The following is a 14811-nucleotide window of genomic DNA, read 5'->3' as shown; positions in this document are numbered from 1 at the left end:
TTCTATTGAAGGATACAGTGAACACTTCAGTATAGCACAAGTTTACAGTCTCATCTGTTCATGTGGTACACACATTAGACAGATTATCGATTGTAAAAAGTAAGCTGCATTATACAAATTATTTTGCAATATATTTTATGGATCTGTGCATTACCCAAAACTCATAATTCAGCAATAAGCGTAGCAAATGAAACATCAGTCTCCTGCATTTTCTGGGACTGGGGCAGGGGAGAGGGAGACAATAATACCGATGGACTGGTCAGATAAATCCCTCACCGCCGCTGTTATATTTCCCAAGAATACACTAATGTTGTTTTTAACAAATGCTGTATCACTTTTCTGTTTCAAAGCCTTCCCCAACCCCAGGTTCATCTTGTCGCACAGAGATGTTTTCCTTCAAGATCCCAATGGCCTGTTGTCATTACAACCCAAAGACGAAGATGTGAGCAATCCATCTGTGGAGAGTGACAAAACATGGTCATGGAACATACATAAATTGATGAAAAAGCACATTATTCATTTTTTTTTTTTAGTAATCTTTATTGTCACAAGTAAGCTTACATTAACACTGCAATGAAGTTACTGTGAAAAGCCCCTAGTCGCCACATTCTGGCACCTGTTCAGGTGTGTTGCTAACTTTTGGTTGGTTCTTAATTTGGCTCTATTTAATCACGTTTGCTCAAGAGTCGCCAGGTATCTTTCAACACCGCCACAAGGTACAGAACCAAATACTGATCAATGACTTGATACACCAGTTAGTAAGTTCAAAAGCAATGCTCGTTTATTTAAACACAGTCAAATCTACTCGTGCATAAACTCTATAAACTAAACTACCACTATTACTAAAAGCCTATACTTGGCTTTGGGTGCCCACTCAGTCAGAGGAACAATGGCCGTTGCTCGGTTCGGAGGCTGCTAGGTTGAGCTGTTTACAGGGTAGCAACTGGGAGCGTCTATCTCGTAGCGTGCGTTGACTTGGAACTTACTTGGTCTGCTGTAGCTGCTAGGCTGGTCTCTCTCTTCGCTGAGAGCCAAAGCCAAAGGAGAGCGTTGTCCCTTGGGGGATACCTTTTATACCCAAAAGGGCTTCGCGCTCTTTTGGGCGGGCCTTGAACTTGGCCTCAACTAATTGGGTCTTTCCCAATCATCAGTATAGATTTTCCTCCAATAGAGGGGTGGTTCCCTGATCGCTGGGCATGTCCTGGTGACTGTCAGTCAGCTTTGTCTTAGCTTCTTCTGGCACCGGGGAGTCTGTCCTAACATTGTGTATCTAAATGTTTCCCTTTTGTCCCCGGAGATGGCTCATTAGTATGTAAATCGTTTGGTAGTTTCTGTCCTGTCTGAGCGTTTAAGGTTCTAATCAACAGACAGGGCTTGCACCTGTTTGTTTCTTAGCATTTTCCAATTTTCCCTGCAGTCTTTGCAAGTGTCCATTTTGTAATCGGGACGTGGCCATCCCAGATGGTTACACGGCTATCCCAGACAGGTACACGGAGGGAGAATTCAGAATGTCCAAATTACCTAACAGCACGTCTTTCAGGACTTGTGGGAGGAAACCGGAGCACCCGGAGGAAACCCACGCAGACACTTGGAGAACATACAGACTCCACACAGGCAGTGACTCAAGCCATAAAATTGAACCTGGGACCCTGGCACTGTGAAGCGACAGTGCTAACAACTGTGCGACCGTGCAGCGTTATCAAGTTTATTGATTTCTGATTAAATAAAAGTTAAACAACTTGCATGCTACATTATTTCAGCATGCTGTGCAACATGACTTGATAACAACTGGAACTACAATATGTATATTAAAAATCAAAAACAATTCTAGAGATTAAAACTTACCAGATCGGTGCAATCGGAAGATGGGAAAGCTTTTTTTTCTATAAAGTGCAGAAGCTCTGTTTCCATTATTTTTGTCTTCCTCCATATTAGATTCTTGCAAAGACTAAAATTGTTACATTTATTTTGGCTGCTGTAGATTTTTACAAGGGTGTTGCCCTTAAGCAAATCTGAATTAATGTTTTAGAACATCTTTCTTCACTTCAAATTGTTCAAAGTACTACCACCACTAGTGAGTAACACACCAGCACTTCATTTCATACATAAAAATACTTTCTCCAGGGGGCAGCATGGTGGTGCAGTGATTAGCACTGCTGCCTCACAGCGCCGAGGACCCATGGTCAATAGCAGTCTCCGGCCACTGTCCATGTGGAGTTTGCACATTCTCCCAGTGTCTGCATGGGTCGCACCCCCACATCCCAAAGATGTGCAGAGTAGATGGATTGGCCATGCTAAATTGCCCCTGAATTGGAAAGAAAATTGGGTACTGTCAATAAACTTTTTAAAAATACTTTCTCCGGAGGAGATTGGAAAGTTTATATTGACAGATTATTTTAATTTTTTTTTTTTAAAAAAAGGTTTTGTAAAGCATTTGAACTGCATATTAAAACGTCAAGATGGACTTCCGGTGGCAACATGTAGGTGGAGGTCACACATTGGGTGGCTGGCTCCTGTTAGAGCTTCTGGTTTATGGCCCTTCATATCCAGTTTCTGGGGACAATTTTGGATGATTCGGTGTTGGAAAGTATGAAGTCATAGGATTTTGAAGTTCCCCAAAGGGGGCGAGCGAATGTCCACCAGAGAGTTCGGTTGTGAGTCCAACACGAGGTAAGATGGCAGGTGCAAGCTTGCAAAGTGGGGCCGTGACCATTACAATGGAAAAGCTGGCCGAAGTGGTGGTGGGGGATTTTGAGGGGCTGTTCTCTAAGCATTTTGATATGTATCGGAAAGAGATGATGACCTTGCTCAAGGAGTGGGTGGTGTAGACTCTTGCCCCGGTAAAGGAGGCTTTAAGATGTTGCCGGCGATGCAGGAGCAAGAAGACACATTGAAAGGGGTGGAGGAGGCATTGTTGCAGCACAGTGACCAGTTCATCTCAATGGGCGAGGAGCTGCAGAGGGTGATGAAGAGCAATAAAGGGCTGAGAGCCAAAGTGGACAATAGGTCACGAAGGCAGAATCTAAGGAACATGGGACTCCCTGAGAGGGTGGAGGGCCGGAGACCGATGGAGTACTTTGCAGAAATGTTCGCTCAGTTGGTGGGAACAGGAGAATCCCAAGAGTTGAACAGGGCCACCGGTTGCTCCGGCCGTAGCCAAAGACGAATGAGCCAACAAGGGCTGTGATAGTCTGCTTCCACAGTTATCAGGTGAAGTAGGTGTGGAGATGGGCAAAGTTGAATCAAGAGAGAAGGTGTGAAGACACTGGTATTCAGATATACCAGGATCTCACAACAGAGCTGGCGAGAAGGCAAGAGGCGTTTGGCTGTGCGAAGGCAGCATTGTACAAGAGTAGCACGAGGTTTGGGATGGCCTACCTGATGAAGCGGAGGGTGACGCACAACTCTAAAGACTTTGACTTTGAGGAGGAGGTGAAGGCGTTGGTGAAAGCTGAAGGACTGGGACTGAAATGAGATTGGACTTTGGTGGTGTCGATCTTTTCCCTTTTGTTTTTTTGTGCATCTCCTTTTTTCTTGGTTTTTGTTCTTAATTATGCTTAAAGTTGTAGTTGTGAAGGGACAGTTTGTGGGTTAGTAATGATATGCTGATCTCTTGGGGTGAGGTGTTTGGAAGATTAGAGTGTGGAGGGGAATGTGATGTTGGTTTGGTTTTGTGTAGGGGATGGGGCTCTGGCACGGGCTACCTCACTAGCTAACGTAAATTGGCTTGTGAACGGGAATGGGGTGGCGGGAGGGGCCGCAGTCACTGGAACCTGTATGGACAGGTTTCGATGGGCCCGACACTAGGGAAGGTGTTCTCAAGAGGAAGTGGTTAGGGGGTTTCTGGGAAGGGGGGGGGGGGGGGGAAAGAGAAGGGGGTAGGGGGCTGACGGTGACATTGGGTAAAGTTGGGTTCCGCCTATTGGGTGGGACCAGGGGTAGTAGCTATGACTCAGAGGAGGGATTTGGGGGGGGGGGGGAAAGAGAGAGAGAAAGAGAGAGAGGAGACACCCCCCCCCCCGGTCAGGGAACGTGCGAGGACTGGGGGTACAGGTAAAGCGAGTGAGGGTTTCCTCATATTTTGAGAGCTTGAAAGCCGAAATGGTATTGTTTCAAGCGATCCACTTGAAGGTGATGGACCAGATGAGACTTAGAAAGGGCTGGGTGAGTCAGCTGTTCCACTCTTGCTTTGCTAACAGGGCCATGGGGTGGTTATTCTGGTGGGCAAGCGAGTGAGGTTTTAGGTGGAGACAGTGGTGATGGGAGGGGGATATACGTAATAGTAACAGGTGCATTGGAAGGAAGGTTTGTGGTGTTGATTAACATATATGCCCCAAATTAGGACAACGTAGGATTTATGAAAAAAGATGTAGACTCCAATTCCGGATTTGGATACAGTTAATACAGAGAAAGGACGTGTTGGATCTGAAGGCGTGAGGAAGATAGAATATTCTGTGATCATTATTTCGGATCATGCTCCACACTGGGTGAGTGTGGTCATGGAGAAGGGGTCAGCTCAGAGGCCGATGTGAAGGTTTGATGTGGGACTGTGACAGACCCAGATTTTTGTATCGGGATGGTGATTGAGGATTATGTAGGGGTCAATAGGATAGAGAGGTCTCACCGTCAATGGTATGGGAGGCGTTAAAGGCAGTAGTGAAGGGCAAGGTCATCTCGCTTAAGACACAGGTGGTTCCAGTGTCTGCGTGGGTTTCCTCCAGGTGCTCTGGTTTTATCCCACAGTTCAAAGATGTGCAGGTTAGGTAGATTGGCTATGTTAAATTGCCCCTAGGTAGGATTACGCAGAGAGGGCAGGTCCATGTGGGGTGCTCTTTCAGAGGGTCGGTGCAGCCTCGATGGGCTGAATGGTCTCCTTCTGCACTGTAGGGATTCCTTGGACAGAGGCAAGGAAGAACGGCACCAGTTAATACAGTAGATTTGGGAAGTAGATGGAAGGTACGCAGAGGATCCGACGCTGGGTCCTCCGGCTAGGAGGGATCTTCTGTCCACGGGAAAGGCGGTTCAGCAGTTGAGACGGTCAAGGGGAGTTGTGTACGAGTATGGGGAGAAACCCAGCCGCTTGTTGGCTGGCCAGCTTCGCCAACAGGCGGCTGCAAGAGAGATTGTTCAGGTCAGAGTTGGGACAGGAGAGATGGTGGTGGCACCGAAACAGATGAACAAAATGTTTGAAGAGTTTTCTACAGGGATTTGTACAAGTCGGAGACTCCGGAGGAGGAGTCAGATTTAAGGGAGTTTTTGGGGTGATTGGAGTGACCTGAAGTAGGAGAGGACAGGATTAGAGGAGCCAATGGGGGTGGAAGAACTGCAGGTGGCGATAGGGAGAATGCAGACGGGCAAGGCACCGGGGCCAGATGCTATCCCGGTGGAATTTTATAAAAGGTTCAATGATAAGTTGGCACCGCTGATGGTGGATGTTTGAGGGCGTGATGGTCAGGGGCATTGCCACAGACAATGGGTTAGGCATCCATTTCATTGCTGCTTAAAAAGGACAAGGATCCGGTGGTGTGGGTCATATAGGCCCGTATTTCTGTCTAATGTAGATGCCAAGATATTGACAAAGTTGCTGCTCAGGTTGGAGGAGTGCCTTCCAAGGTGATTTGGGAGGATTAGACAGGGTTCGTGAAGGGCAGGTCATCAAATATGCAGTGGCTGTTAAATGTGGTGCTTTCTCTGGCAGAAGGGAATGAGTTGAAAGGTGGTGGTGGTGCTGGATGCGGAGATGGTGTTTGATGGGGTGGAGTGAAGCTTTGTTTGCGGTGTTGGAGAGGGTTGGGATTGGGCCCAAGTTTGTGGCATGGGTGAAATTGTTGTACAAGGATCCAATGGCATGTGCATGAACAAATTAAATGAATTCAGGGTACTTTCCGTTGCATGGGCCAATGAGACAGGGATGCCCCATGTCCCCCCTTGTTTGTACTGGCAATAGAGCCTTTGGCACTATTGTTTAGGTGCTCGGATAAATGGAGATGGATAATAAGGTTGGGTGGGGCGGGGTGGGCGCATAGTGTGTCCTGTATGCCGATATTCTATTGCTGTTTATTTCAGGCCCAAGCTCGTCTGTGGGGGATATAATGGGACTGCTTAGGAAATTTGGGGCATTTCCAGGCTACATGCTAAACTTGGGTAAAAGTGAGTGATTTGTGGTGTCTTCTCCAGGGGTGGTATTTTAGAGTGCAGGTGGCCCCCGCGGGATTGGGCCCGGCTTCGTAAATTGAACTTTACGAGTCTGGTATGTAGGGTTAAGGCTGAGGTAGGATATCCCCCGTTCTTGGCCGGTGTGATGTAGGCAGTGAAGATGAATATTTTGCCATGGTTTTTATTTTGATTTCAGTGCCTGCCGTCTTTTTGCCAAAGTCATTCATTAAGGGGGTGGATGGGTTGGTTCAATGTTTGTGGTGTAATTTTTTCAAATGTTAAAATTTTGAATAAAAAAGACTTCTTCAAAGAATGTCAAGATAACCTACAGATGCTGACTGTCATTCAATCTATCCAGATACAAGTTTGATAATATACAACACTGAGGCAATATTTTAATTAGGTTTCATAAATTAGTTCTAATGAAAGGTCACAGACCTGAAACATGAATTGTTTTTCTCTCTCCACAGATACAGCCTGACTTGAGCATTTCCAGAATTTCCTATTGGCATTTCATAAATTAATTCCTCACAGGCAACCATTATTCTGAAAATGTAATCATTTCATAAGTAGAGAATCTCAACTACTAATGGCTCTCCGGTAAGTTTGTTCATAGTTGGACAACATATGTAACAAAGATGGCTTACCAAAATTTGGGGGCCAGGAGATCAGAGAAGTCCTTTACTTCAAGAACATGTCAATTCTTCGTCCATCTATACTCAATATAGAGCTTACATGCCTCTTTTCACTGCAGCAGCATCCCATGCCTTAATTCCTCCTCTCAAAGACATCTCTGTCCACCTGTCCCTTTCTCTCCTCAATAGCACTAATCTATCAATCCCTTTCACTTCCTTCTACCAACTCCCACGTTACGTTTCAGAGGTAAAATGATAAATGAAATGAAGTCAGAAACTTATTTAGTACAACTTCTTTTCAACAGCATCAAATTTGGAAATAAAACCAAATGAATAAAAATACAATGATGACTGCAGGTTAGGAAATGGAATAAAGCAGAAGCTGCAATTAAGAGATCAGACATAGACAGATCCAGGATGTGACACTCTCAGGGAAGTAGAGGCTGGATATAGTAAAATGGCAGGTATTTGGAAATAATGGGTGCTAAAATAATTCAGTATAGTAGCACCTACCTGGAGAAAATGGCTGAATTTGTGGTAGCTGCCCTTCCCATTCCAATTGGTGGGGGTTTGTGGCATGCCTTAGCTGAATGGTGCTTGGGTTCTATCACATCTCATATCCCATTGGTTGACAATCCTGTCAATGAAAAACCAATGAAATCTGAGAAACCAAAAAGATGGACAGACACGCACGCACACAGACTACGTTCACCAAAGCCAGAAACTTTATATTTTGCCTACAGTCTAATAGAATATTACCACACATAATAAATTAAAAATTCTTAAAAAGGTGTGGATATCACAATGCACTTGGCAATGAGATAGTACCACAACAGTGTCTTGCACATTATTAAAGGTAAAATAGAAAAACATTGGAAGTTGCACCTGATACAATATCTCAATGGCCAACATTCAGAATGCTGAACTTGCCAAATTTACTTGCAATGAGATGATATTCCAAGGAGGATAGAACAAAGAAAAGTACAGCACAGGAACAGGCCCTTCTGCCCTCCAAGCCTGCACCGACCATGCTGCCCATCTAAGCTTGCACTTCTGCCCTTGCAGAGTCATTATCCCTCTATTCTCACCCAAATCATGCATTTGTCAAGACACCATTTAAACATCATATTGTACCTACTTCCACCACCTCCTCCGGCAGCGGGTTCCAGGCACCCACTACCCTCTTTTATCATAGAATTTACAGTGCAGAAGGAGGCCATTCAGCCCATCGTGTCTGCACCGGCTCTTGGAAAGAGCACCCCACCCAAGGTCAACATCTCCACCCTATCCCCATAACCCAGTAACCCCACCCAACCCAGTAACCCCACCCAACACTAAAGGGCAATTTTGGACACGAAGGGCAATTTATCATGGCCAATCCACCTAACCTGCCCATCTTTGGACTGTGGGAGGAAACCGGAGCACCCGGAGGAAACCCATGCACACACGTGGAGGATGTGCAGACTCCGCAGACAGTGACCCAAGCCGGAATTGAACCTGGGACCCTGGAGCTGTGAAGCAATTGTGCTATCCACAATGCTACCGTGCTGCCCACTACATTTAAAAACATTTCCTCGCACATCTCCTTGCCCCTCAAACTTATGTTCCCTCGTAATTGACTCTTCCACCCTGCGAAAAAGCTTCTGCTTATCCACTCTGTCCATGCCCCTCATAATTTTGTAGACTTCGATCAGGTCACCCCTCAACCTCCACTGTTCCAGTGAGAACAAACCAAGTTTATCCGACCTCTCCTCATAGCTACTGTCCTCCACACCAGGAAACATCCTGGTAAACCTCGTCTGTACCCTCTCTAAAGCTTCCACAGCCTTCTGGTAATGTGGCAACCAGAATTGAACACTATACTCCAAGTGTGGCCTAACTAAGGTTCTATACAGCTGCAGCATGACTTGCCAATTTTTATACTCAATGCCCCGGCCAATGAAGGCAAGCATGCCGTATATCTTCTTGACTATCTTCTCTATCTGCGTTGCCACTTTCAGTGATCTGTGGACCTGTACACCCAGATCACGCTGCCTGTCAATACTCAAGGGTTCTGCCATTTACTGTACATTTCCCACCTGTATTAGACCTTTCAAAATGCATTACCTCACATTTGTCCGGATTAAACTCCATATGCTATCTCTCCACCCACGTCTCCAACTGATCTATATCCTCGGACAGTCCTCATCGCAATCCGCAATTCCACCAACCTTTGTGTCGTCGACAAACTTACTAATCAGACCAGTTACATTTTCCTCCAAATCATTTATATATACTACGAACAGCAAAGGTCCCAGCACTGATCCCTGCACAACACCACTAGTCACAGTCCTCCATTCAGAAAAGCACCCTTCCACTGCTACCCTCCGTCTATGACCAAGCCAGTTCAGTATCCATCTTGCCAGCTCACCTCTGATCTCATGTGATTTCAGTTCTGTACCAGTCTGCCTTGAGGGACCTTGTCAAAGGCCTTGCTGAAGTCCATGTACACAACATCCACTGCCCTACCTTCACTCATCTTTGTCACTTCCTAGTGAAACACAACCTCTCCTTCACAAAACCATGCTGCCCCTTGCTAATACTTCCACTTGCTTCCAAATGGGGGTAAATCCTGTCTCGAAGAATCCTCTCCAATAATTTCCCTACCAGTGACGCAAGGGTCACCAGATAATCACCAGATTATTCTTGCTATCCTTCTTAACAAAGGATCAACATTAGCTATTCTCCAGTCCTCTGGGACCTCACCTGTAACCAGTGAGGATACAAAGAATTGTCAAGGCCCCAACAATTTCCTCCCTTGCCTCCCTCAGTATTCTGGGCTAGATCCCATCAGGCCCTGCAGACTGATCTACCTTCATGTTTTTCAAGATGCCGAACGCCGCCTCCTTTTTGATCTCAATGTGACCTAGACTATCTACACACCCTTCCCCAGACTCATCAGACACCAAGTCCTTCTCTTTAATGAAGACTGATGCAAAGTACTCATTTAGTACCTCGCCCATTTCCTCTGGCTCCATGCATAGATTCCCTCCCCCGCCCTTAAGTTGGTCAACCCTTTCTCTGGCTACCCTCTTGCTCTTTATATACACGTATAAAAAGCCTTGGGATTTTCCTTAACCCGGTTTACCAATGACTTTTTGTGACCCCTTTTAGCCCCCCCTAACTTTGTGTAGGTTCCTCCCTGCCGTCCTTATTTAATTCAACTAATTATTTGACGAACTCCACATGCAGCATGCAAATGTTCAAGATGATGATTTGAGAATCGGGATAAATGGTTCATTTTCAGGTTGACAGGCTGTGACGAGTGGGTAACTCGTGGCAAAGATCAATGGTTGGTCCCCAGCTATTTGCCATCTATGTCAATGATTTGGAGAGACCAAATGCAATATTTCCAAGTTTGCTGATGACACAAAATTTGGTAGGAATGGAAGTCGTGAAGAGTACATAAAGAGGCTTCAAGGAAATAAGTGAGTGTGCAAGAACATGGCAGATGGAATGTAATGTGGAGAAATGCAAAATAATCCACTTTGGTGGGAAAAACAGAAAAGCAGAGTATTTCTTAACAGGAGAGAAATTGGGACTGGTTGACATTCAACGGGACCTGGATGTCCTTGTTCATAAATCATTGAAAGCTAATATGCAGGTGCAACAAGCAATTAGGAATGTAAATGGAGTGTTAGCCTTTATTGCAAGAGGATTCGTGCATAGGAATAAAGAAGTCTTGCTGAAGTTATCTAGAGCCTTGTTGAGATCGCATGTGCAGTTTTAGTCTCCTTTTCCAAGGAAGGATGCACTGGCCATAGAGGGAGTGTGACAAAGGTCCTGGAGATGGTAGAATTCTTCTATGAGGAATGATTGAGGAGACTGGGCCTGTATTCTCTAGAGTTTAGAAGAATGAGAGCTGATCTCATGGAAGTGTAAACAATTCCAGGGCTCATCGAAGTAGATACACATGGGTGGGGGGAGGGGGTTGCACCTGGAACCAGGGGATACAGTCTCAAAATTCAAAGCAGAGGTTGAAGATTTCTATATACCAATTACATCAAGGGATATGGGGATGATGTTGGAAGAAGGCATGAGATAGAAGATCATGCGTCATCTAGTTAAATGGCAGAGCAGACCTGAAGTGCCGAATGGCCTACTCTTGCTCTTATGTTCCTATAGCAGTTATTTAATTTTTGATTAGTATACATTTCCAACCTCCAACCCCACTCAGACACCTAATGCTTGAAGGTTCTCGATTTTCAGTTGTGCAGCTTCAATTTTACATTGACTTTCCCTTATAAACAAATCAGAATGAGCAATTTCCCTAGATGTTCTATCCATCACTGGATACAACTGCACCCACAATTCTCAAGTATATTGTAAGTCATCTGCCCTGGTACTGAAATATCAACTCTCAAGAGGTGGCGAAATTAAATTGCAGTATTGGAGTTAATAAAGTCGCTATTGCACTATCAAGGAGAAATAACTACAAAGAGATACCCAAGCCATTTAATTATTGTGCAACATTACAGCAAATGTATTGTGCAACATTACAGCAAATATATTTAGTTAATGAGGTTTAATGATTTCAGTGTATTAAAGCAGAACATTTTCCACTCCTGCTAAACCAACAATATGCATGTGTATGAATCGCGTCATATAATGAACATTTTCCTTATGTTTAATGAAGTATCGCTTCTAAATCACTTCAAATGAAATTGTAATAAATTACAAATACAGCAACAGTTCCGGCTTCAGATTGGTGTTTAGTAAATCTCTGTTAGAAGCAAGCTCATCTTAATGTCAAATTTGAAAAGAATGAAAATCAGCCTTGACACTCCAACTCAAACAGCCTGTCAATACTCACAGCTTAGGCTCACAAAGTAATATGACAGGCATGATTTTTTAAATCCACAAGTCTATGCCTTGGGCACTAGAATAAAGGAAAACAGATAAAATGAGCAAAAAAAATTATGAGTTCTTAGTCTGTAGTTGTAATGAGTCCACGGAGGCAGAAGTCCCTTCACCCAAATTCCTTTTATTGACAAAACCAACAGCAGAACAACCAGGTGCATTCAGGTTGCTGCCTACACTGGGAGCGCAGGGGATCTGACACTCCCTGTTGGGAGCGCAGGGGATCTGACACTCCGTTATATGCAGAGAAAGGAGTTCCCTGATTGGGCCACTAATCAGGGAACTCATTCTAATTGGCCAATCGCAAAGACCTGGTCTAAGTCATTATAGTAGACAAACAGAGTTTTGTTATAAATTGATACCAAGAAATCGACTGACCTTCAAACAAAAAAATTAATACCCTATCAGTCAATTTAACTTAATGTTCTAAACCTAGTGGCATTTATTTTGTTGTGCATCAATGCTAGGTGACTTATTAAACTGCAGTTAAACTTTCACTTCCATTTTTAACTACAGTTAGAATTACAGTTAGAATTTTAAAAAATAAATGCCCCATAACCCTTGAAGTACTAGTCATGTCACTTTTGCTAACTATGTTTTGGTTTATCAGAATATAGACTGGTGACTGGAAGTCCAAGACTGCTTTACATAAAACTTTTTGCCAAGAGAAAATAAAATAAAGAGATGCTACCACCATTCGATTCAAATTTTAAGTTACATAAAGAATATACCTTGCAAGACCGATTGCAAGTCTACCAACGCACACGACATGTACAAATGAAATATTGCCATCAGGACCCAGGTCATCGTTCATTTATACCATGAAAATACAACAAAAAAAAAAAAAAAAATCACTCTTTCATTGCATCAAAGATTTTTATTTAAATATACATTCACTTTCTAAAGCATCGACTTGAACCTGTTGAGGTACAGCAGTTTAATCTAATAGCTCCGAACTTGCAGAATCACAAAATTCATGTCCACATGAGATATGGTGGACTAATAAGAAAGCTCCTTTCACTGAATGCACAACTTTCTTTTTATACTTTTTTTTCACGACCGTGATATAGCCCAAAGTGGTTTACAGTCAATGGAGAGTTTTTGAAATATCACTGTTGTCTTGTAATGTAGGAAAGAAGACAACTATTTGTGCATGGTAAGCTCCCACAAATAGCTATGTGATAATAATCAGAATTTATTTTTCTGTGAAATAAATACTAGTCAAGGCACCATAGAACATAGAACGATACAGCGCAGTACAGGCCCTTCGGCCCACGATGTTGCACCGACATGGGAAGTCAAAAAACAAAAGCCATCTAACCTACACTATGCCATTATCATCCATATGCTTATCCAGTAAACTTTTAAATGCCCTCAATGTTGGCGAGTTCACTACTGTTGCAGGTAGGGCATTCCACGGCCTCACCACTCTTTGCGTAAAGAACCTACCTCTGACCTCTGTCCTATATCTATTACCCCTCAGTTTAAGGCTATGTCCCCTCGTGCTAGCCATTTCCATCCGCGGGAGAAGGCTCTCACTGTCCACCCTATCTAACCCTCTGATCATTTTGTATGCCTCTATTAAGTCTCCTCTTAACCTTCTTCTCTCCAACGAAAACAACCTCAAGTCCATCAGCCTTTCCTCATAAGATTTTCCCTCCATACCAGGCAACATCCTGGTAAATCTCCTCTGTACCCGCTCCAAAGCCTCCACGTCCTTCCTATAATGCGGTGACCAGAACTGTACGCAATACTCCAAAAGCGGCCGTACCAGAGTTTTGTACAGCTGCAACATGACCTCATGACTCCGGAACTCAATCCCTCTACCAATAAAGGCCAACACTCCATAGGCCTTCTTCACAACCCTATCAACCTGGGTGGCAACTTTCAGGGATCTATGTACATGGACACCTAGATCCCTCTGCTCATCCACACTTCCAAGAACTTTACCATTAGCCAAATATTCCGCATTCCTGTTATTCCTTCCAAAGTGAATCACCTCACACTTCTCTACATTAAACTCCATTTGCCACCTCTCAGCCCTGCTCTGCAGCTTATCGATGTCCCTCTCTAACCTGCTACATCCTTCCGCACTGTCGACAACACCACCGACTTTAGGGTCGTCAGCAAATTTACTCACCCACCCTTCTGCGCCCTCCTCTAGGTCATTGATAAAAATGACAAACAGCAACGGCCCCAGAACAGATCCTTGTGGTACGCCACGTGTAACTGAACTCCATTCTGAACATTTCCCATCAACCACCACCCTCTGTCTTCTTTCAGCTAGCCAATTTCTGATCCACATCTCTAAATCACCCTCAATCCCCAGCCTCCGTATTTTCTGCAATAGCCTACCGTGGGGAACCTTATCAAACGCTTTACTGAAATCCATATACACATCAACTGCTCTACCCTCGTCTACCTGTTCAGTCACCTTCTCAAAGAACTCGATAAGGTTTGTGAGGCATGACCTCCCCTTCACAAAGCCATGCTGACGATCCCTAATCATATTATTCCTATCTAGATGATTATAAATCTTGTCTCTTATAATCCCCTCCAAGACTTTACCCACAACAGACGCGAGGCTCACCGGTCTATAGTTGCCGGGGTTGTCTCTACTCCCCTTCTTGAACAAAGGGACCACATTTGCTATCCTCCAGTCCTCTGGCACTATTCCTGTAGCCAATGATGACATAAAAATCAAAGCCAAAGGCCCAGCAATCTCTTCCCTGGCTTCCCAGAGAATCCTAGGATAAATCCCATCAGGCCCCGGGGACTTATCTATTTTCAGCCTGTCCAGAATTGCCAACACCTCTTCCCTACGTACCTCAATGCCATCTATTCTAATAGCCTGGGTCTCAGCATTCTCCTCCACAACATTATCTTTTTCCTGAGTGAATACTAACGAAAAATATTCGTTTAGTATCTCGCCTATCTCTTCAGACTCCACACACAACTTCCCATCCCTGTCCTTGACTGGCCCTACTCTTACCCTAGTCATTCTTTTATTCCTGACATACCTATAGAAAGCTTTTGGGTTTTCCTTGATCCTACCTGCCAAATACTTCTCATGTCCCCTCCTTGCTCGTCTTAGCTCTCTCTTTAGATCCTTCCTCGCTGC

General features: G+C 44.3%; 1 protein-coding gene across 2 annotated transcripts in view; it reads right to left on the bottom strand.

Moving 5' to 3' along the window:
- Positions 1 to 14811, bottom strand: part of LOC140408670 (inactive ubiquitin carboxyl-terminal hydrolase 53-like) — a 212925-nt gene that overhangs the window by 181009 nt on the left and 17105 nt on the right. Inside the window, exon 2 of one of the 2 annotated variants that reach the window (XM_072496188.1) lies at positions 7305 to 7428. The exons of the other annotated variant lie outside the window; for it this stretch is intronic. Within the exon in view, the coding sequence (XP_072352289.1) occupies positions 7305 to 7370 (66 nt within the window). The 5' untranslated portion in view covers positions 7371 to 7428. The remainder of the gene's footprint in view (positions 1 to 7304; positions 7429 to 14811) is intronic. 2 annotated transcript variants of the gene reach the window in all.

Source organism: Scyliorhinus torazame, chromosome 3, assembly GCF_047496885.1.
Source record: "Scyliorhinus torazame isolate Kashiwa2021f chromosome 3, sScyTor2.1, whole genome shotgun sequence".
NCBI classification, from domain to species: domain Eukaryota; kingdom Metazoa; phylum Chordata; class Chondrichthyes; order Carcharhiniformes; family Scyliorhinidae; genus Scyliorhinus; species Scyliorhinus torazame.
Note: the sequence above shows the minus strand (reverse complement) of the source record. Positions and strands in the feature narration are given on the sequence as shown.